This window comes from Zea mays, chromosome 10 (genome assembly GCF_902167145.1).
Source record: "Zea mays cultivar B73 chromosome 10, Zm-B73-REFERENCE-NAM-5.0, whole genome shotgun sequence".
Lineage (NCBI taxonomy): Eukaryota > Viridiplantae > Streptophyta > Magnoliopsida > Poales > Poaceae > Zea > Zea mays.
The window spans coordinates 140,301,641-140,325,104 of NC_050105.1; the positions used below are offsets into that span (position 1 = coordinate 140,301,641).

The following is a 23,464-nucleotide window of genomic DNA, read 5'->3' on the forward strand; positions in this document are numbered from 1 at the left end:
GGTGAATTGTCTATCAAACTAGCGGATCACAAAACCGAGTCTTTTAGCTTTATGTTGAATTTTCCAGTAATTTCTTATCAGCTAAGGTGGTGGTTTACTCTTTATAGTAATTGGAACTACTTTTGCTCTGAGCATACTATTCAGGATCCCAGTATAGTGTGGTGATCTAATAACTGGACTCAACACTCTACACTCTATTTTTTGTTGTTACTACAATAATATGGGGTAAGACTGTTTCGGCTTACATGTCCAAGTATTTCTCATTGCGGATCTAAATTCTATTAAAAGCAGCTTTATTAACAGATAGTATAGACAAGATCATCAATACGACGCCATTGTATATCAACCCGACTTTTTAGTGCCGATCATACTTGTTTGCAACAATTATGATACCAGTAAATTTGTTTTTTTTGGAAGAAACACAAATCGAACAAATGTTTGTGCAGTTAGATAAAAAGTTCGCCTTGACCAAAATTTATAAAGCAGACCATATTCATTGTGCTATCCAAATTATTATTAACAAAATCGAATATGTACACTTCAAAAAGACGCCGTGCGGCAGCAAAGGCTTGCATTGGTGGCTTCAACTAACTCAGCTATAGGGGACTCTTCCACAATTATATGTATTTTACTCTACTACTTGTGACTAAGGCTTGTTCATCTCTTCGCGTACTGATTTAGTTTTGTCTACATTAGAATATTGTGTGTAATTTAGAAACGCACATTGATGATATTTTCCTTATCGCTAGCAATTTTCTAATGAAATAAAACCGTCAACATGCAATAGTTAACACGTAGAGTTTCTTCCATTCTTTAATCTATATTGTAAATGTTTATATTTTACTATATACTATGTGCATGATGATATTGGAAAATACTTCTACCGCATTCATTTTTCCGATAGGGCGCCCATACGGGCCTCCTGTTCTAGTTATAACTTGAAAATTGAAAGTAAGGCGAAATTGGGTGTTGGACACTGAAAAAAGGTGGCCTTTGCCACAACACACTAAAGAAACATGTCTTTGACAGAACACATTATTACTCTATGGCAATTTGGTGCTGGACACTATAACACATATTATAACATATTCTCATCAAACAGGTATCAATACATTTATAAAAGACATATATACCCCTGTCCTTCAACAGGTTCAACAAAAGGAAATCACAGATTCAAGCCACATCTGGCATCTTGATGCTACCAAAACTATACATGGTACTGATCTGACACTCTCTACTCTTTCTTAGACCTGACAACCTTCAACTTCTTTGCCTTTCCCTTCTCCAAGAAGCCTACAGGAGATAGTGCTGCACAGGTAACAGGCTCTATGGAGGCTTCAAATTCCAGCAACCTTTTTTGGAAGTGTCGTGTCCACAGGTGATTATGAGTATTATGTATCCACTTCATGGCTTCAGGACATGCTTCATACATTAGATTGTAGTGCTCTTCAAACCTGTGTTTTTGATAAGCTCTACATGCTGGCCACAAGTGCTTCTCAAAGACTTCACCTCGAAATCGCTTTTGGAAGTTTGCAACTAAGTGTCTCATGCACTCTCTATGCTCAACCCCATTTTTGAACACTTTAGTAACAGCTGAATCAATTCCTTTGCCTGCATCAGTTGAGATCACTAGGCCTGGAGGTGATCCAATTGCTTGATGAAGCCTACTAAAAAACCATTCCCAATTGTCAGTTGTCTCTGATCCAAACACACCATGACACACTGGAAACATCCAATTGTTCCCATCAATAGCAGTAGCAGATGCAAGTTGACCCTTCCATTTCCCAGTCAAATGAGTAGAGTCCACACCAAGGAAAGGCCTGCAACCATTTAAAAATCCATCCACACATGACTTTAGCGCAACAAACATTCTAATAAACCTCATTTTCTTCCCAACTTTCTCATATTCAATGTCTACCAAACTGCCTGGATTGGTCTTCTCCACCTCTGTCTTGAAACTGAAAATACACTCAAAACTATCATCCCACTTCCCTTTGAGTTGCTCCAAAGCCTTCTTTCTTCCATCCCAAACTACCCAGTATGACAATTTCAGATGATACTGCTCCTCTAGCCTTTTCTTTAATTCTTTAGCTCCAATCTTATTGTCCTTTGCAAGCCAATCTAGAACTCGATCCTTGACCCAATGATTTGTTGCCATGCAGTTCTTCTCAACTTTCCCTGTGCTTTGACAAGTGTGTTCAAAAGGCATCTTCTTTATCTGAAACAAGCAAGAATTAATTAAGTACAAACATACAAAAAATAGTATACAAAATTTGGGAAAATAATAAGAACCTCCCAAGTCCTTCCATCCTGCAATTGTGAAGCATGTATACGCCACTTGCACTGTTCAGCTTTGCAATAGCCTCTATACCTTGTTGCCTCAGAATATGGAGCTGCAATTTCATATTCACCTTTTATTGCATATTGCCTAATAGCTTTCTTGAAAGTATCACCATCCCCAAAAGTTACACCAACTTCTATTTTCGGATTCTCCAAGTCAGTTACATGGATAATTGTCTCACAACCCAATGCATCCTGAACAACTAATTCATCCTCTGAACCAGCATAGTCTACATCACTATCTGGTTCAAACTCCGATGAATCAGAAATTAGATCCTCATCATTCAGACCAACGTACTCTAGGTCATCATCCACCCAAGCCACTTCCGTAATTTGATGAACTGGTGGCTCTACAAGAGATGAGTCAGTTTCAAGTGAAGGTTGTGCAATAGTTTGGTTGGCTGGGGCATCACTACTTCCCTGCAAAACACAAGGCATGCTCTCCAGCCGGCCAATATCACGTATGTGATCCTTATCATCTTTCCCTATAACACCCACTTGCACTGAAAGCCTCCTTATATCCCAATACATGTCAATTGCATGAAGCAATTTTTGGTCAGAAGCAATCTCTTCATAGCTACGACTAATATTATCCCAATAGGTGACACGCAACTTTTGTTTTGAGCCTAACTTAATTTCTGTAGCAATTTCAAGAAGCAAATCATTCCAGTTTGTGCTATCCCTGTCTAAAATCTTTTGAATGTTGCATGCCTTACAATATTCACGACCATCATCATCAGTTAATTTGACATAAGCGCCTACTCGAACAGCAAGCCTGTAGGACGAATTAGGATCCATCCTACACATACAGGGGGCACAAATATGAACAGGACGAACTAGGGTATGATTTCCTTTGCAAAATCAAGCCTACAATTACCTTAACTCTAGGGGAAAATGGCAAGAATATTACCCGTCGAGATCCCATGACAGATCGGCGTGGTTCTCTGCAAAAATATCGCTGAAGAATCGTGGAGGTTCCTCCATCTCCTGGGTGCTTCCGCCCTGCCATGAGCAGGTGCCGCCGCCGTGACACGTCGCCTCCCACGCAGGAACCGGCCTGAGCCTGGGGCACTGGTGAAGGTGTCGACCCTGTGCGCCTGGAGCAGGGAGGTGCGGCAGCAGGACACGGCGGATGGAGGGAGCCGACGAACCTATCGGCGGGAGCACCTGGACGGCGCGAGCAGCAGGTGATTCATTTTTGCGATCCAGTTTCAGTGGAGGAAAGGAGAGAATAGGCAGGGGCAATTTTGTCTTTTCATGTAGCTTCTATTAAAAATGATTATAATAAAAGGTGGAGTGTCCGGTACCTAATAAAAGTAACTTTTTAGTGTGTCCGTTCAAAGCCAAGTTTTTTTGATGTGTTGTGGCCGAGGCCACCTTTTCTTTGTGTCCCCCACCTAATTTTGCCTGAAAGTAATCATCAGCACCATATATACGCCGGTGTGAAGTGGCCGCGCGAGGTGCCAGTTTCGTTCTCATCTCCGTTCTCTGGATTGTCCCCCGCTCCCCTCTTCCGGTCTTCCACTCTTCCCCATGTCGGACGCGTATAGGAAAGCCAAGCCCGGCCGCCTCGTCTTCAAGGGCGGCGAAGCCGCCTCCATCCACAAGCCAAAGAAGCACAAGAAGAATAAGAAGCCCGCGTCGGACGCCCTCGCCGACGGCGACATCGAGGCCGCAGCCGCGGCCGCGGAGGGTGCTGAAGGCGGCGGAGGTGCCGGCAGCGGCACTGGCGACGACTACACCATCGACGCGGCGAAGAAGATGAAGTACGAGGAACTCTTCCCTGTGGAGTCGAAGAAGTTCGGGTATGACCCCGACAACGCCGCCCGCGCTGCCGCCCGGAACCGCACCGTCGAGGAAGCCCTCGACGACCGCGTCCGCAAGAAGGCCGACCGCTACTGCAAATGAGGTGAGGTGCTGGAATATATGTTAGGGTTTTCGTCTCGTCCGGTCCGAATGAGATAATCGACTCCTTAGATTGCTTTGTCTGAGTTGATCTAGGTACCCGTTCAATCGAGTGATTCGATTTGAGTTGCTTGTTGCTGCCACCCACTTATGAATCTGGCCATGCCCTGGTTTTGGTCATGGCCTAATTTTGTTTTGGCACACTAGAGCTGCAAGCGGACCCTTAGGAATTTTCATGAGCTACAGAGTACATGATCGATTGCAGGCCATCTTACTAATTACGAAGTCAAACCGTGCAACAATGAGGTGCGCTGCGTTGCTACTGCAGCAGTGCAGCCCAATGACTGTTCAAAGTGTTTATTAATGTACATTGCAACCTTATTGATAGAAAATCTACTCTGTGCAATGGAAATTTAGAAATTCTGACATCACTGGTACGAGGAAAGACTCAACCAATGTTCGAACATGGTTGGGACTGAATATCTTCAATGACACTTTGGACTGTTGTTCCTGTTTTTGCAACATGTGACTCAAGGAATAACTCATGATGTGGTGGATTAGGTCATATACATGGTAATATTGGTGAAAATAATCGGTACGAATAAGATGAAATCAATGGCCTGTTTAGGTTAGCTGTAATGATTTTAGCAATGGCCATCAAACATGTCACATGTTTTTGCTCCATCAGAGGACATAGCAGTGTATCAGAAATTCGAAATACAGAGTTGCTAATCTAGTAATCTTACTCCACATGCAGGATGGAAACCTCCCATATAGTCCTTATGTTTATTTGTTCTAGGTGCTCAATATGTATCATGTTATTCAATTGGTTGTTCAATATTGACACTACATTTGGGTTCTGCTTTAGGGTCAATATATTCTACTCTCCATTATTTTTACTTCCCGTCTTTGACATCTATCCCAGAAAACTTTGTAGAGAATTAACAACATATGGTTCTCTCATTGTATCCTTTAGCTTCAACTTGTTAAAAAACTTGTAGCTATTACCTTCTCATTATATTGCTTTATTAGCATGGAAATTATTTTGTGTACGAATTATATACTAGTTATTTCTCTTACTGAAATGTTTACGCTGAATGTGGCCTGATATTCTCTCTGGTTTTGACAGGTTCACTCATTGGTCATTGCTGTTGTTTGCAGCTGTATTGCTCAGTGTATTGAAGATGGCCTCTTTGGAGAATTATGATCCTTCACGGCATGTTGTTTAGTAGTCAAAGTGCTAGTCAAGCATTTTCCTTATGCATATTTGTACTAGTAATTAGCAAACATAAGGATTCTTGCACATGTTATTCCGATAAACTTGTTCTGCCCTCTTTGGGTTGATTAAGAGAATACTACCGCCTGGAGATTGTTTATTTTGTAGTGCTGTGTTTTATGCTAATGGTTAGCAACTTAATAGAGACCAGAAGGTGAAATTGAGTAGTAACTGTGTGCTGTTTGTCTTCTAGTGGTGACTCTGAGTGCTGTTTAATTCTTTGTTTGGGTTTGTCATGGATATCAACCACAGAAGAAGCAAGTACAATTCCGATCCATAGAAGGGTGAAGGGTCTGAAAATGTATGCTTGTGTTGCTAACCATAAGTGGTGACAGAGTTACAAGTGACAAATCATGTATGGGTATATTACATCATATTTTACTAGAATTAAAGATACAAGTTTAGGGTTCACTTTCTTGTACCTGCAACTGGTGGTCTGGTACTGGTACCATATTTCTAATTTCCGCCTGTTTACTGAATATTAGGTTTAGTACTACTGACTGAGCATGCTAATTTTTAACCTGGCTGTTAATGTGTAGTTGTGTTTGCAGTTTATACTTGCTACAAATTGTCTGGTTGACAATTTCTTTGGACATGGCCAGGTGGGACTTAAGCTTGAACTGCATGTTATTTAGTTGTACTGATACATAAATCTCACCTGTTTTTTTTTTCTATGTCAAGCATTGTTAGTCGCACACTTTTGTTGATTATCTTATTCCTAATTGGTATACCTCTTATTTTCTTTTGCTTTGGACTGTTACTTGTCAATACCAGTAGTCTGAGTTGAATGGACTTAACCTTCTTCCACATTTTTTTGCATATTGTATGCTGAATTTCTCGAGCAACTGGCATGATTATATCCTGAATGAATATGAATACTATTCTGATTGATTCCATCATCTTACTTTCACTTCTTTCCATCCACCATGGTTGTGAACTTTAGCATTACTCTTGACTACTTTAACCCACTGTTTTAATGGCGCCTCCTAGGCGTCTAGGCAGCGGTCCAACGCTAAGGCGCCTTGCTCGCTCTAAGTGAAGGAGGTTTGGAGGAATTGTACTATGTTTTATGAGAGTTGGCAGCAGCACATTTATAGGGGTGAAAAAGGAGGCTAAAGGAAACCTATCAGGACTATGGAAACCTGCAGATATGCATGAATCAATCCTTTGACTATGGAAACCTGCAGATCTGCAGGATCCAATTCTCTCCCCTATGATCTCTCTTTTCTAATACACTCCAATTCTAGGTTAACTTAGAGTGATAGAATATTTATTAAAGTTAAAATAAAAGGTAGGACCTAGTGAATATTCATGTACCTAAATTGGTAGATTCTAATCTCAATTAATGTAATCCTATCCCTCGAATAACTTTATCTAAATTAGTAATTTACTAAGATAGACATAGTTAGGTAGTTAATCTACTGAGATAGTCAGTAGTTGGAGAACAGTAGACCCTTAAACATAGTGATCTACCCTAGAACCTAGAGTTCACTTGTGTGTTTGTACTTTTTCACTGAACCTGTGTTTATTCTGTTGCATATGATTGGTGTACTGTTCTTTTGTCATTTCCCTAGTGTGTTGAATGAATGATTGTTTTGCGTAGACAACGAGCAGTCCGAGGTTTCCGAGTGTGTGGCAGGAGACTTTCCTTAGCAGCAACCTGGTGAAGGCAAGTGTCCTCTGACCCATTATGTCCTATTTACTTTATAATTCATTGTCCCGCATAAAAAGAACAACCTAAGGATTTACTAGTATTCTGTTTTCCTGTTCTTATTTACCCTTTAGGAATTGGTTATTATGATTAACATTATGCTACTGTTTTACTTTAATCAATGAACATGATGAGAACATTCACGATACATTGATGATATCTTGATTATGATGATGAGCTTCTGTTACTTTAGGGGGCTCGAGCTGTTTCCCGAGTACCTCTCCGTAAGGACCTGTTCGTTGGATGACCATCCGGGAAAACAGTACAACCATGAGGGTGGAATGGGACGCCCTTAGCTGATTAATTGGAGGAACTTGAGGGTGTAGTTGACTTCGCCGTTGTGCCGTCAATGGGGGCCGGGGCATAGTGCTTGCTCTGCTAAGGGTGAGTGTCGATGTTCATTCGTTTTGGTTTTGTTAGTCACCCACCTTAGGGAGGAGTGTTGTGTTTGTACGACTGGTGAAACCTAACGGGCGACTACACACCAGGGAAATCTTCGTAAAGGCTACGTAGTGTATCCCTGGCCATTCACCTCGGTAGTGAAGATCGGGTCTGTACAACCTAGGCTGGGAAGGGATCACGACTCGTGGTTAAAGTGTGCAACCTCTGCAGAGTGTTAGAAACTGGTATATCAGCCGTGCTCACGGTTATGAGCAGTCTTGAGAGCTCCTTTGATTAGAGTTGCTCTAGATACTTTATGATGATGCTTAATGATGGTGATTATAATTATGAATTCTGGTATTTTCTCTTGGAGGGAGTACTAATTAGGTAATAACTTGGAATTATTGCTAAAACTTGGTGGCTCTCTACTAGTAATAAATACTGACAACTAAAAGCAACTGTTTTAAGCTTAACCCCACATACAACTAGTCCAGTTTAGCCAAACGGGACATTTGTTGAGTACGTTGATATGTACTCACACTTGCTTTAAAACACCAAAACCCAGGTTGTCCCCATTGCAACCTTTGCTCAGTAGAAGATGAAGGCAACATGGAGGACTTTAAGGAGTTTTAGGACTTCGATGAGTTTTAGATTAGATTAGTGGCGAACCCCCAATCAGTTGCTTGTGAAGGCCTTATCGTACTACGTTTCATGTTCGCACTTTGATTACGACTTAAGTTAATGACTCTGTGGATGTCTTGGACATCATGATGTAATAAAGTACTTATTTCTGCTATTATTTCGAGTAATATGTGATGATGTCCAACTATGTAATCGCTGTGTACGTGGATTTTTTATCTTGACACGTACATGGTTCACATTCGGTTTGCCTTCTAAAACCGGGTGTGACAGTTGAGTACGCTGATGCCGAACGGGGTTGGAAGACATATAAATTGTGCTGATGTTGTCACAATAAACCAATGTGGACTCGCGTAGGGGGGAATGCAGTTCAATCAATAGCTGTTAGAGCCAGGAAGCTTCAACAACTGCATTGGTGACAACACGATACTCAGCTTCGATGCTTGAGCGGGATACAATATTCTGACGCTTGGAAGACCAGGAGGCAAGATTGTCACCAAGAAAAAATAGCATACCCAGACGTGGACCTGCGAGTATCTAGACAATCAACCCAATTAGCATCAGAATTGACCACCAGCTCAGACAGAGAAGGTCGAATAAGCAGACCCAAATGTAGAGTACCACATATATAGCGTAGGATGCGCTTTAAAGCAGCAAGATGAGGTTCTCGAGGATCATGCATGTGAAGACATGCTTGCTGAACTGCATACGAAATCTCAGGGCGGGTGAAAGTGAGGTACTGAAGAGCCCCAACTGAGATGTGAAAAACTGTAGGATCTGCAACAGGATCACCAACGACAGGATGCTTTGGGTTCACATTAACAGGAATGGTGCATGGCTTGCAATCACTCATACCAACACGATCAAGAATCTCGAGCATGTATTGACACTGATTCATGAACAAATTGGAAGCCGTGTACTGAACATGCATACTAAGTGGTGTCATGGCCCAAGATCCTTCATGGAGAATTCTTGCTGTAAGGCATTAATGATGCGTCGAAGAAGAGTTGGTGATGACGCGGTTAGCACAATATCATCAACATAAAGCAAGAGGTACACCATAACGTCGCCTTTGTGATACATCCGAGTCGAAGCAGATGTGAGGCGAAGTGACTGTACCAGGCACGAGGGACCTGCTTGAGACCATAGAGTGAGCGGTTGAGACGACACAAAATCTGGATGTGCAGAATCTTCAAATCCAGTAGGCTGAACACAGTAAACAGTCTCAGAGAGGGAGCCTTGGACGAAAGCATTGTTGACATCAAGCTGGTGTATAGCCCAAGTGCCCAACCACGTGAGAGAGCCAATGAGGGAACTATGCGAACTGTAGCTGGTTTGACAACGTGACTGAAAGTTTTGGAGAAGACAATACTAGGGCGTTGGGTGAAATCACGAAGAACCCACCGTGCTTTGTAAGGTTCGAGAGAACCATCAGCCTTGAATTTGTGCTTGAAAACCCATTTGTCTGTCTCAATATTGGAGTGTGGTGGTCGAGGCACAAGATCCCAGGTGTTATTTGCCAAGAGAGCTAAGAACTCTTGCTGCATGGCAGCATGCCAATTTGAGTCGGCAATAGCAACCCAGCAACTTCGAGGAATTGGAGAGAGCGTTGTGGCTTCAAATAGAGCTAGAAACCGTAGACCCCACTTAGCACGAGTCACCATCCCTCAGGGTCGGCCTTGGTGACGGGAACAGCACTAGCACGGACGGATGGTGATGGTGAGGAAGAAGTGGTCGACGTAGTGGAGCCGGGCGCAGTGGAGTCGGGTGCGGTGAAGCCGGGTGGTGACGACGAAGAAGCAGGGACGATCGGTGGTGCAATAGCAGGGGCTGAACCATGATCACGACATGAGTAGACGTGCCCGCGAAAACGACAGGGGCAACCAGAGGTGCCGTCCTGGTCGGAGTCTGCTGTCTGCTTGAGACAGCTGAAGGTCCGCCCTCATCGATTGATGTTGTGGTAGAACCGATGGGGGGGGAGCCAGGTGGTGGTCCGACCATAGCCGACGGATGAGCAGTCGGACCCGGGCCAGAGGATGTGCAGGGTGCAGGCATGGTGCCAGCAACACCAGGAGTTCATGCAACGTTTGTAGTCCCCGTAGAAACAAATGGTGATAGCTCGAAAGGAACTGGAGCCGTGTTAGGTATGTCGTCCAAAAAATCAAAGGATGCACACGTGGGAGGAGAGGAAACCTCAAAAAGGGAAAAGAGTTTTCCTCGAAGACCACATGGCGGGAGATGATGAGGCGATTGGAAGGACGTTCTAGGCAAAGATATCCTTTATGGTGGAGGGAATAACCAAGAAATACACACAAGGAAGAGCGGGGACATAGTTTGTGGGTGGTGGTAGCGGTGAGATTAGGATAGCATTTGCAACCGAAAACACGAAAGTGCTCGTAGGAGGGTGGTTTTCCTAGGAGAACGAAGTGAGGTGTCTGAAAGTCTAGAGTCTTGGTTGGTAAAATGTTAAGGAGATAGGTGGAAGTTCCTAGGACAACAACCCAAAAGATGGGAGAAATGCTGGCCTGGAAGAGTAAGGAGCAAACAACTGGTCTGAGCGGAAGTGTAGGGACATGGCATGCAAAGATGAACTTTGTGGGAGGGAAAAAAAAATGTGCGGGCGTTGAGGTTATTGAACTCGCGACCATTGTCGTACTGATTTCCTTGGATGGTGACGCCGAACTGTGTGTGGACATAAGCAAAAAACGAGGTAAGTGTGGGAAGGGTGTCAAATTTAAGACATAAAGGAAAAGTCCACAGATAGTGCGGGCAATCATCAAAATAACCATGTAATACTTATGACCTGAGACACTGGTTACGGGAGAGGTCCAAAGGTCACAATGAGTTAACTGAAAATTGCGAGTAGCATGTTTGGAAGACATATGAAATGGTAGACGAACATGACGTCTTAACTGACATGCATGAGAGAGGGGTTCACAGGTGCTAGCAATACAGGGAATAGCAGAGCACTGAGCAAGCTTGGAGAGGGTCGCATATCCGGGATGACCAAGTCGTTGGTGCCATAGCGAGGTGGTGGACACATGGAGAGCAGAGGCAGACGACTTCAAGGGATAGAGTTGCTTGGAAGTTGGAACTGTCACATCTGAGGATCATGCGTCGAGTGGGAAGATCCTTCACAGAGCAACCAAACAGGTCAAATTCCATAGAGCAATTGTTATCTGTAGTAAACTGGCATACACAAATTAGATCTTTAATAAGAGTTGGAGAACTAAGACATTATTGAGGCGGAAAATATGAGGTAGCTGGCCGGTGCCAGTGGAGGTAACTGGGAGAAGATTCTCGTTACCGACAACAATGTTAGAGGGAAGATGGCGAGAGGGGGTTGTGTGAGAGGGAGTACCAGCATCGGAGGTCATCTATACTATATTAAAGCATCAGTTTCAACGGTTGTCATACGTCATTTTTTTACAAATAACCCCTCACAGCTATTTCAAATTAATCTGTTGCACGTCCTGCTAACTGTGTTGGGCCAGCCCGTTAGCCCGTCAATCCATTTAATTAAATCAGCGTAACGACGCCCGACACGGGCTAGATGCACGCGGGCCAGAACTATGGCACAGGCACGTTATGCCGGCCTGCTAACTGTGCCGGGGCCAGCCTGTTAGCCCGTTGATTCATTTAATTAAATCAGCGTAAAATGTTAAAAAACGGTGCAGGAGGTGGGGTGATAGAAGAAGGACGGGAGACACTGGGTGAAACTGTCTAACCAGTAGAACATCACGCTAAGATGTTTTTAATATTGAATATAAATTGTATATATGTTTTTTTGTAAAATAAAAAATAATCGTGTCGGGCCGGGCCAGCACTAAGGGCCGAGGCTACAGCCCAAGCACGGCACGACGTTCTTTGCTCTTGCAAGCATTAGGTCGTTTCTGAGACCACATGGTGCAATGGACTACATGGTGTTTGAGGTTGCTGAATTGGATGGAGCAGCAATGATTTATCACACTAACAACAAAATGAAAGGTTATTTGTTGATTTTAAACGTTAGTAATTGCTACGAAGTAGCGTAATTTATATGGAGCGCATCCAGTTTTTATTGATGCCTGACTTTAGCAATCACTCCATATTTTTGATCTATTTTTTATAAGTTTGACTTCATGGCACTTATTTTATAAACTTGATCTCACAAACTTTCTCTTATTTGGTTTTTGTATGATGGAATTATATCATTTTATAATCTTTGTTCATCCAGTCAATCGTTGTGAACTATCTTCTAATCGCTCACTTTATTGGTCGTGTTGTACCAAGACATATTTGCATGGAGTAAACAATAACATCAGTTAGCCAAATCAAAAAATATATTATACAGAGAGCGGAGACAATCAATAAAAAATCTTGAAATTTTTTTATGGATAGTTTCCGTGGGTATTGGTGTAAGTCGTTGCAACGCACGGGCAACCGACTAGTATGACTCTAAGCACCAGTACCAAAATACCAGTCTTGTGGTCGTTGAAGAGTCATGGTCTGGAAGTTGGTGGCCAAGGTGTGTTGGTCCCAACCAGGCGGAGAGGAGACCGGGCCAACATAGCCAGGTGGAGGCCCATAAGCTGCAGCGGGACACCCCACTGTCCGGGCGTTCCGGCGATGAGAGCGTGTGACTGCTAGGTCGGCCCAGCAGGAGGACGTGAAGAAGAGGAAGAGGGAGGACGTTGCCCCAGCCACATAGATGGCGTCCGTCCAGGGGTTGTAGTAGTTGTGGCCCATGGTCCATGGATGAGTTGGGGGCACCAAAGGTGTGGCTGCTGCCACCAGGAGTGTGTCCACCATCGCGCTTGCCGCGTTTCCAGCACTGCTGCGAAGATCCAGAGCCGCCACCCGAGCCACCACTGGGGTGCTGCTGATGTGGGCGCTGGGGCGGCGCTGGAGAGTTGCGAGGAGCAAGCGTGGACGAGGTGGGAGGCTTGGTATTGCTGGAGCCACCATTTTCAGGGAGGCAGCAAGAGCTGCAGCTGGTGTAGCTTTCGCCATGGTAAGTTGACCCGTTTACACAAGGACTAGCCCCGAAATAGTGGGTATGCAAGTAAATACACAAGGATTAACCCCGAAACTCTTAACAATACTTTAACACAAGCCATGGCTCAGGTGGTCTAGGGCTCAAATCCGCCTCTGGCTGTAGCACAATTACCTCCTGATGATTTGTATTTCTGCAAAACATAGATGCTCATCTAATCAGCTATCAAGGATAACCGGCCGATATGGTTGCAAACTTGCATTGCTGTTTGAATCCAGCTCAAAAGGCTAGATCCTAGAACAGGTAGACCTAAGGCTGTTTGCAGCAGATCACACATATTGTCGTGTAAAACACTGTTTTTGTAAAATACTGTTTTACAGGCTACATTGTTTACGGAGTGGAGTTTAAAATAAGAGATGTTAGACCGTAGATTACACTGTTTATAAAGTGGAGTTTAAAATAAGAGATGTGATATGAGAGACCGTTGAAGATAGCTTTAACAAAAGTTCCCCTTATGCTGTGTGGTATTTTCTGTAAAATATTAATGTAATATCTAGCCGTTTTTTGTAAAAAAAATGGAAGTTGTGAGTATGTATCCTATACTTCACAAAGAAGTCCTTGCAACTTACTATAATTTCAATAGAGATTTGTAGTGACTGTAGTGAAAGATATTGCCCTTTTAGCAACTCTCCCATTAGCACAAGCACTTTTGACTGAACCAGTGTGACTGTGAGCATGTATCCTGCACACCACTACTGAAAAATTCAATGTAGATTCAGGCATGCAGCTATCCCTTTATCCATGTTAATGTCAGCACACAATAATAAGGGAAAAATGCTTCTAGAGCCCTTATGTCAGTCCCCACCCACCTGAGATGAACCTGTTCCTAGTGGTTGATACGGAAGGTGTCAACATAGAGTAAACAACAAAGACGCATTCGGCATGAGGGCTCTTAATAATACCCTTCATCTCTTATTCTTTTTTTAGATCAAGGTTTAACCCTGCTTTTAGAAAGCAAGTGATCCATACCTTCACATCTTATTCTCCTCAATTAGAATAGATTGTACGCATGCTCAGTGCTGGATATCCATGCTTTGCCTCTTGTTTCTTTTCTGAAAGTTAGGACCACCAGGCCCTTCTCTTGAAAGTGAAGTTTGGTAGTTGTGATATAGCATCTAGTAACTGGTTTTGGTTCTTGGATCATATTAGTTAGGATGGTTTTTTTGTGACCATATTCTCCATATTTACGTTGACATTTCATCAGGTATCATTTAGCTCCACACGTTTTCTTGGTGCTGGATACAAATGGGCATTTTGGTAACAGTTTGCTGTCTTCCAAGAAGGGCTTTTGTCTAATTAGCTATTAGCCAAATGCATTATAAAAAGAGCTTGTTGTTCTGTTCTCAGTTTCCTTTTGATGAAGATTGTATTTAAAACCAACTACAGGTACCAGTCTCTGGCGGCTAATGGTGGTAGTTTATAGATCATAATAAAAGCTTCATCCCGTCCAACCTTTTAATTTAATTGAGGCACCAATAAATGCGGCTAATGCTGCAAGTTTGTTGCCTTATTAGGCTCTTTGCTTTCTGATTGCTGAGAATTGGAAACAAGATACTCTGTTATTGAATCTGCCAGAGATTATCACCTTTGCAAATGTACATAGCTATATTAGCTGCAAATAATTTTAAAAACTATGCTCGCTTGAGCCAAAGCGGCACCTGCCGCTGCAGCTGTGGCTGCGAGCCACTCAACGGAACACTGTGGAATGGCTGCAGCGACCGTTTGTGTTTTTCAGCTGTAGATAGAATCCGTGCCCGTACAATGTTTTTTCGAAGATTGGAAAGGTAGAATAAGGATTAGTGTGCAAAGGTGATGATAAGTTACAGGCTTGCTGCTCATTGTGATTCTGTCATGACTTCATGATAATAAGTTAGTCTTGCTGCCCATTGTGTTTACGTTTTAAAACCTTAAATTAGGAGTTGTAGTGAAAATTACTTGGCTAAAGTTATTTTCTGTTGCTATTTTTTTTTGCCAATGCCGCTTATGTACATTTGTGTTTGTGGCGAAGTGATGTCAATTACAGCATTTTGTCATCCGTTTGAAGCTGATCCGCAGGAGGAATGATTTCCTTGTTACATGGTTATTTTTCTTCAGAGCAGTATTAATTAATTTGTATGCTGTATGTTCTGGCTTCGGTTGGAGAGCTGAGAGCTCCAAGATAAAAGGCTCTCCAGTTGCGACGGGGTGTCCAGACACTCCTTTCCTTGTATCCTCTGATCCACATCCTACGTGCTACAGTCTAGAAGCACTTGATTGCAGCCTTGAAACTTCCCTGGCGCACCAACGCGACGCCATGGCCGCAATGGTAAGGTCTTTGTACCTGTGCAGACTGCAGACCGCAGTCTTTTCCACAGTATGTCTCACAACAGATGCATGTGCAGCCCTACATACCACAACTTTGCACCGACCCACTGAAGGTGCACTGCTCACTCTTGTCAAAAGAATATCCTATCTTGTACCGTAGCTTAGATGCCGGTGTCATTATTTCGTAACGAAGAATTATGCTACTGTTTAATCTTTTAAGGCCATTTTCAGCATGTCTTTTATCTCATCCTATATTTCAAATTTCACTATGTAAATAGCAGGTTTCTTATCTTATCCTCTATTTCAAACTTAGGTTAAAGACTACGAATTGTTATAAGGTAGGCACACGCATCACTGGAAATCGCGTGGCCCATCTCCACTTGTGAAGGCAATGCCGGTATAGTAACCGTTTTCCTTCTGAAAGACAGATCACGCCAATACATGTATGGGTTATTTTTCTTTACAAAAAGGAAGGCTCTCGTCAACTATTATCACTACTAACAGCATCTTGTACTTTATAATCTTGTTGTGCCATTGTTTGTTCACTGTAAACGCGACAGCGATGTCCTGCAAAAAACTGTCGAGTGTCGACAAACTGACAGGTTGTGACCTGTTTCTCTTCCTGGCGAAAATGTACTTTATTTTGTATGTGCGTGCGGTTGGCGAGACCTCGAGAGCACGCGCGTGCTTGCATAGAAACATATATGCGCATGGCGGCATGGGCGTTGGAGAAGGGACTGCCGGACAGCGAGAGAGATCCCACCGGTTGCATTATTCAGGTACCTTTCACATGCATGGACCATTAGATTATCATTCATCACCATAATCATTTGCCATCTAAACATTCCTAGGCATTGGCTTCATCACACAAGTCTTTTGTTCACCTGGTCTCCAAAGACTGAGGGGTTTACTTTTCACGAGGCTACATCATATATTTTGCCATTTGTTTTATTTTTAGTTTCTTTTTTTTTTAAATATATTCATATTTATACCTTTGGTCATCTTAAATCGGTTTTTTAAGGTCCATAGGAATGGCGCTCAGTTTGGAGGACAAGGTTGGGTGAATGGGTGACACATCGATATGCCATAAGCTCAGTGTCATAATTTATGGCGCCGATGTGTTGCCCTATATGCCACACACCCATGTGGGCTTGCCCGTCGCATGCTCTTTTCTTTGTCATGCTCATCTCATGATACATGTACACTAACGATCGTCACCCTGCCTCCTCCCATTGTAGTTGCATCTCTTGCTACCAAGCCTGTCCATTCCCTCCTCTCATCACCGTCCCCATTCTACGCCTCCCTTGTCGTCAACACTATGAATCAACAAATAATAGAAAAAATTACATAACTACTTAACATATTGAGGATTGACTGCATAACCTCTAAACTATAATGACTACTATTTTAGATACCTTTCAAATGATCCCTTGAGATAGTTTGTCATACTACAATAACCTCATCATGATGACTTGATTATCACATGAGCATAGTTGTAAGTGTGTACATTCTTTTTTACCCTTCATTCTCACTGCCCCGTATGCATGCATTCCTTTACCTTATCTTTTTCTAGCCTACCACACCTTTTTGCAAGCAACTTATGACTGCTTGTCTCATGATCTACCACCATCACTCCTCGATGGCATCTATGCTCACACATAGGGCGTGCTTGGTTTTAGAGCTAACCTAACATGTGCTCGTTGGGCAAGGCGACCCGAACCTCACTTGTGCAGGAGAGCAAAATTTGTCCGCCTCTTTTAGCATGGAAAGTTTGAAAAAATCAAGGTGTAATTTGTCGTTGCCTAGAAACTAAACCTCCATTTCACCCGAACTTCTTATTGGGCAAGGCAACATGGTATCTAGCAAGGAAACCAAGCTCACCCAGAGTGTCTATGTTAACGACATCCCCTCCACATCCTTTTTCACTCCCACTTTCTTCTATATGGCTAGTTCACCAATGAGTTCCTTTTCTTCCTGTCCCACACCAACCTTAGCAAGCTAGGCATACTTATCTTATAGATGTACTTATGCTTTGACATTTGTAATCAAACCAATATGTGACATTTTATAATGGAAATTTAGTCTGGCAAAACCATTCAGAGACATTTGAATGTTAGCAGATACTTTAATAACTATACATTAGCAACTTTTAAAATTAGGGGTTATATACAGTCAACACTCAACATTTTAGGGGGTTATGAACATCCATGCCATCATGAACACATTATGCTACATCAGAAAATTTTCCTTAAAAACCATACGAAGATGTTATTTATATAGTTATTCTAGTGGCGGATCCAGGATCCATCGCAAGGGGGGCTGGGGGCTGATTATCTCCATTTTATCCTTTTCTTTCTCTTTTTTTCTCTTCCTGGTTTTCTTCCTTTCTCTCCCTTTTTCTCCTTCCCTACCCCTTTTCTTCCTTTCTCTCCCTTCTTCCTCCACTGTCTGTGCAGGCGTCGAGGGAGGGGGGGGGGGGTAGAGCCCCTAGCCCCCCCTCAGATCTGCCCCTGGTTATTCTCAATACTGCAAGAGAGAACACTTGGTTTTTAAGAGTGAATTGCATCAACGGTCCTCGAACTTGGCACATTGTGTCACTTGGGTCACCGAACTCAGAAAATCAGCAAAAACATGTCCTATAACTTATAACTTAGTTCGTTCATATAAAATCGTCTAAAACCAGTTTTGCTCAAACCAAATGTCAGCGTGTCGTGCCACATTGGACTCACTTGGATCCATGAACTTGACATGTCTCTTTGGGTTCAAGAACTTGGTATGCTATGTCACTTGCGTCCCCAAACTTTGATTAGTGTGCTCCAATGTGTCATATCATGTCAGCATCCAATTGGAGCAAATCTAGTTTAGACAATTTTACATGGAACGACTAAGCTAGAGGACTCGTTTTGCTGGGTTTCTAAGTTCGAGGACCCAAACGACACAACATGACAAGTTTAAGGACCACTGCTGTATTTTACTCTAGATGAAATAGATGAATGCTAATATAGTTAAGAGATTTAACTAGACTCTTTTTGTGCTTTGTCTCGATTTGAATGTCGAGGAGGGCCGTCTGTCCCGACAATGATTGTGGTGCTAGAAATCGAAATGACTCGCTATAGTTTCTGCTCAACTGCTGATAATATATATCGACCTGAGGCTCGAGACGGGTATTGTCGAAATGATCACGTCATACCGACGACAACATATCACCCTCGATAACCCCACGCCTCGGGAGGACAAAGGAAAAGCCCCATCCGTCGCGCACCTACAAAAATATAGCCCCATCCGTCAACCTGGTCCACTGCGTCCGTAGTGCCGTCTGCTCCATGCGCGCCGCGTACGCACGCATGCACGCCGCACGGGCATCTCTTTCTCTTCTGCAGACAGGACTGCAACGTAGCAGCAGGCACTGCACTGGCACAGCTAGTTCCGTAGTATATTTCATGGCCCAAGAAGCACACGAAGCTCCAGTAGTCGGTGGCAGTCGCAGCAGCTCCTCCCCTTCACGAGACACCGGCATGTGGGAGTCTCCTCGGCAGACGCAAGCGCACACGCCCTTCCCCTCCTGGATCCCCTACGCCGGCACGTTCGCCGCCGGGGTCGGCATGGTGGCAGCGGCAGACTCGAGCCTGCCGAGCGAGCGCGGCCCCGGCCCCGACTGTGCCTGGAACCAGAGCGCCCCGTAAGTACACCGCACCGGCATACACATCCAATCCCACCCGCGCCGCATACGATCGACATGACTGCTACCTCGATGCGTGCTCTTGTACGACTGACAAGCCGACGTTCTGCATGGTTTTCAGCAGCGTGGGAGCGCGTGACGGGGGCAGCGGCTACCGAGGGAACTACTTCCTGTCTCTGCTCGATTCGAAGAACGTGACGCCAGAGATGTTCGAGGACGACGTCGTCGTTCTTCCCGCGGCGTCACCGTCTCGCGACTACCTCGGAGTCGGAGGAGGGGCGGCCGCCGCCGCCAGCAACATGGCCGGCCCAGCCGCCGCCTATGGCCTCCTCGACCCGTACTACTCTCCTGTTGTTGCCAGCCGTGCTCCTCCAGTCGACCATGAGACGGCGAGCTCGCCACTCGTGTACTCGGGGGACGGTGTGGTGCGCGGGACCAGCATGCCATGCTACGACGACGACCACGAGGAGAAACGGCCAACTGGTGGCAGGCAGCCGCAGGGTTTTGGAGCTCCCGCGGCCGCGTTTCTGCAGGAAATGATGATCCCGAGCCGAGTGGAGACGAAGCTCCAGAGTGGCCTGGGTTATTTAGGCATGGTGTCTCAAAGTCGACTCGAGACCTCCTTTGGCGTCGTGGGGAGCTTGCCGGATGCTGCTGGTTCTTTCAGTGACGAGTACAACAGCAACAGGTCAAGTGCGGACTTCATGTCCAGCAACAGCGACAGACTGGAGCAGCGGGTGGGCGGTAGCAGCAGTGGAAGAGGAGCTGCCACGAGGAGGAAATCAGATGGAGGGCTTGGAGGAAACACGAAGAAATCTAAGCAGGAGGCTTCCCCCAAGCAGGTAATCACTAAGAAATTAGGGATGAACTAACTAGCGAAGGCGTTGGTCCCGGAACTTTTGAGCAAGCAAGCAAGCGTTCTGACGATTTTGTTTCAAACTTAGCCTCAAGCGCCCAGAGTGAAGATAGGAGAGAAGATCACAGCTTTGCAGCAAATCGTGTCACCTTTCGGGAAGGTACGTACGATCGAGGTTCTTGCCGCCACTTGTGCTTCAAAAATGAAATCCATGCAGTTTATTTCGATCTGTTCCTGCTTCTCTTTTGATTGATAAATAACGTTCCATTTTGCCAGACTGATACATCATCGGTGCTGTTTGAAACGATCGAGTACATAAAATTTCTTCATGAGCAGATCCGGGTAACTCCATGTACACGATTTGCAATATCTGATATATGTTTGTAACTACTCAATCAGTTCTCAATTATAAACGTTTTGTTTTTCTAGATGAGTAGCTTTTACTACGTATTTAAATATACGCTATGTCTCGATATACAATGTAATAAAGAAAAACAAACATCATATAATTTTAAGATAGAGGGAGCAGCACTAAGTTGAGATTGAGAAACAAGCTAAGATCCTTAATCGTCACCAGGTTTATATAAACTGTATCTGAGAAATGTGAGTAGGCCGTGTAATTATGTAATATACTACCATCCAAGATAATATATACATACAGTGGACCAGCCATTTGCCCTGGTTTCAGTGAGCATACCACATTGACCTTTTGTCAGTGGACTTCCAAGTCATGCCCAAGTCCTGTGCAACAACCATGCTGTCCTTTTCCAGACTTCAGACACCAATAGATAGACCAAGGGGGGAAAGGGTCGATTACACACTCTCACAGCCATTAGTCTACCTTTTCTTTTCTTTTTTTCTGAAGCCTAGTAATGCTGACAAGTTGATTGCTAAATATTTTTTTTAAAAAAAGTTAACCACCATGCTGATGAGCTGATCCACTCTTCCATCCTGCAGATGTTTAGTGAACCGTACATGACGAAAAGCACGTACAAGGTACCACTAAAGCAACAGATCTATACTAATATTTTTCCAATAATGCGTGGCCACGACCTTTGCCGGTATTTTATTTCAGGGTCACATTGGACTCAGAGGCGAAGAGGAGGAAAGCGGGACGGGGCATGATTTGAGGGGCAGGGGGCTCTGCCTGGTCCCTGTTTCGCTGACCTCGCAAGCATACCAGGATGACACCCTGCCGGACTGCTGGGCGCCCGCGTACAGGGGCTGCCTGTACCGATGAGCTCGGCATGGCGACGACTGCATGGTTAAGATTCAGCTAGGATCTGCAACGGCTAGTCGTTGGAAACTCAGAATGATGTGCTTGTTTCTCCTTGTTTTATTGTCCTCTACTGTAGTACTTCCTTTAGTAGATTTCCAGTGTAGCCCGGAACAACAAGAATGTATAGGCAGCAAATCAGGCCTTGGCTCTCAGAAAAGCCAGTAGCAGTAGCAGAGGTCAGGCAGTCAGATGACGATTTGCCGACACAGCTCACAGCCCATAATTCCAAACGTTCTCGGTCACAGCGGTCACATATAGGCGTATATTGAAAGTGTTCCTAAAGGAAATAAACCTGCCTAAAACATGATTTTAGATCGTCATTATCCTAGATCGATGCGCGCAAGCAAAGGCGAAGAAACGGACCAGAGAGCCATCATTACTACCCACACCATATGATGAATCCAGGCCAGGTAAACCGTACATAAAACATCTTAGATCTAATCTACAATATGTATCATGGTGACAACCCTAAAAACATATGTAACTATGAGTCGATGCTCAAACACACGAACACAGATCAGGATCTCCAAGGAAGTCCACCCCTGTTGGTGTCTTTTTGTCTTTTTGGGGGCGCCAATCACTCAATACGAACCGGCGGCGGTGCTCTCTGGTCAGGCGCGGATGGTCCGCGGCACAGGGCCAGACGGTCCGCGACCTGGCGCGAGGCTAGGGTTCCCTGCCTGACGGCCAGACAGTCCGCGCCCTAGGGCCGGACGGTCCGCGACCTGGCGACAGGGTCGTCTTCTTCCTCCTTGCTGGAATCTAGATCTCGTCCCCTGGGGGGAAAAGATCTTAAGGTGCATTGGGTCGATAGATCACCCGGGGCGTCCCCAGACGACGTGGAGCCGCCTAGGAATTAAGAGATCAATTTGAGGAAGAGATCTTGGATGGACAACTAGATCTTGCCCCCCGGGAGGGGTGAGATCCTAGGATTGTCTTGGGATCGGCAGGCCACCCAAGACGGATCTAGACGACGTAGAGTTGAATAGGGATGGAGGTGAATATGTGGAAGACTACAACTAGAACTATGCTACATCTACTCCTAGGGCAGGAAAAGTAAATAAGGTAATTGGTTCGATTGGAATGTGTTCGGGGGTTCTCAATCGGCCATACCCCTTTATATTTATAGGGGAGGAGGTCTGGACCTTTTCCTAAGAGATAGCCAACAAACTCCCACGTGATTAGATGGATAACCACGCACGAGATAAGGATAAACATCTAAGTTAATCTAATCTTGGGACACGCGGACCGTCCGGGCCCAAGGGCCGGACCGTCCGCTCATTTTGGTGTCCAACATATGCCCCCCTGCCTTTTGGTGGAGCTTGGCGAACCAAAAGCATCAGCGAAAACTTCGGAAACAATTGACCTCATGAGCTTTTGTTCCCGAAGTAAGGACTCAGCTCGATGCAAGTCATCGGCTCTTGCGATCAGATAATATAAATACTTGATGGAACTTTAATGCACAGAGGCCGTTTCGGATCGCAGCCTCTTCGACCATGTCTACCTGACCAACCTGTCAATAGGCAAAAACTTGTGGTGCCCCCCAGCCCAAATAAGCAAACAGATTGGGCCAGTAATACGAATTCATCGCCGTACCACCCCACACATGAGCAGGACAACATATCGGCGATGGATAGAACGGGACGCACCATGCTATCCCCGGAGGAGGATGACAAGGCGATCTTGGTTGTGCTACCCTTTGGGTCCGTTTAGTCGGCTTTTGCTTTCGCACATGTCGCCCTTTTGACTTCGTTTGTTTTATTGGCCGGTTGTGTGGAACGGCCTTCTTCATATATTTGGCAAGCAACTGACCAAAAGTAGGGTCGACTCTACTGAGTCGTCCAGACGTCTTAGTAGTGTTTTGTTTCCTAACACTTGTGTTGGAACGTTGTGGTCCGATGGTCTGAGGTTGCTGCTTCTGACCATCTGCAGACCGTCCGACCATCATAGCCGGACTGTCCGCGCCTGTCTCGGACTGTTCGGCCTTAGTACCCGGATCGTCCGGCGTACGCAGGATAGGTGACCGTGATCGGGTGTCCGATCGTGCTTGCCCCCCGGT

At 44.6% G+C, this 23,464-nt stretch overlaps 3 protein-coding genes and 1 long non-coding RNA gene across 6 annotated transcripts; 3 read left to right on the top strand and 1 right to left on the bottom strand.

The window, feature by feature from the left end:
- Positions 1–991: 991 nt before the first annotated feature.
- Positions 992–3,549, bottom strand: LOC103641976 (uncharacterized). The gene is made up of 2 exons (XM_020545911.2): positions 2,293–3,549; positions 992–2,218 (listed from the first exon to the last, which is right to left on the bottom strand). Exons 1-2 carry the CDS (start codon positions 3,145–3,147, stop codon positions 1,235–1,237), a joined length of 1,839 nt encoding a protein of 612 aa, XP_020401500.1. The 5' UTR covers positions 3,148–3,549; the 3' UTR covers positions 992–1,234.
- A 188-nt stretch (positions 3,550–3,737) lies between these two features.
- Positions 3,738–5,692, top strand: LOC100276813 (uncharacterized). 2 transcript variants are annotated; one of them, XM_008663520.3, is made up of 2 exons: positions 3,738–4,249; positions 5,407–5,692. In XM_008663520.3, exon 1 carries the CDS (start codon positions 3,874–3,876, stop codon positions 4,246–4,248), a length of 375 nt encoding a protein of 124 aa, XP_008661742.1. In that variant the 5' UTR covers positions 3,738–3,873; the 3' UTR covers position 4,249; positions 5,407–5,692. The 2 variants fall into 2 exon arrangements, with proteins under 2 accessions (XP_008661742.1, NP_001158950.1); NM_001165478.1 differs by having other exon boundaries at positions 3,801–4,249; positions 5,375–5,628.
- Positions 5,693–12,839: 7,147 nt separating this feature from the next.
- Positions 12,840–16,615, top strand: LOC103641977 (uncharacterized). 2 transcript variants are annotated; one of them, XR_560593.4, is made up of 2 exons: positions 12,840–15,704; positions 15,905–16,615. It is a non-coding gene; the product is annotated as an uncharacterized lncRNA (long non-coding RNA). The 2 variants fall into 2 exon arrangements; XR_560594.3 differs by having other exon boundaries at positions 12,840–15,592.
- A 1,465-nt stretch (positions 16,616–18,080) lies between these two features.
- On the top strand, positions 18,081–21,656 carry LOC103641978 (uncharacterized). The gene is made up of 6 exons (XM_008665278.4): positions 18,081–19,270; positions 19,392–20,112; positions 20,215–20,286; positions 20,403–20,468; positions 21,084–21,122; positions 21,202–21,656. The coding sequence occupies exons 1-6, from the start codon at positions 18,915–18,917 to the stop codon at positions 21,364–21,366; spliced, it is 1,419 nt and encodes a 472-aa protein (XP_008663500.1). The 5' UTR covers positions 18,081–18,914; the 3' UTR covers positions 21,367–21,656.
- The last annotated feature ends 1,808 nt before the right edge of the window (positions 21,657–23,464 follow it).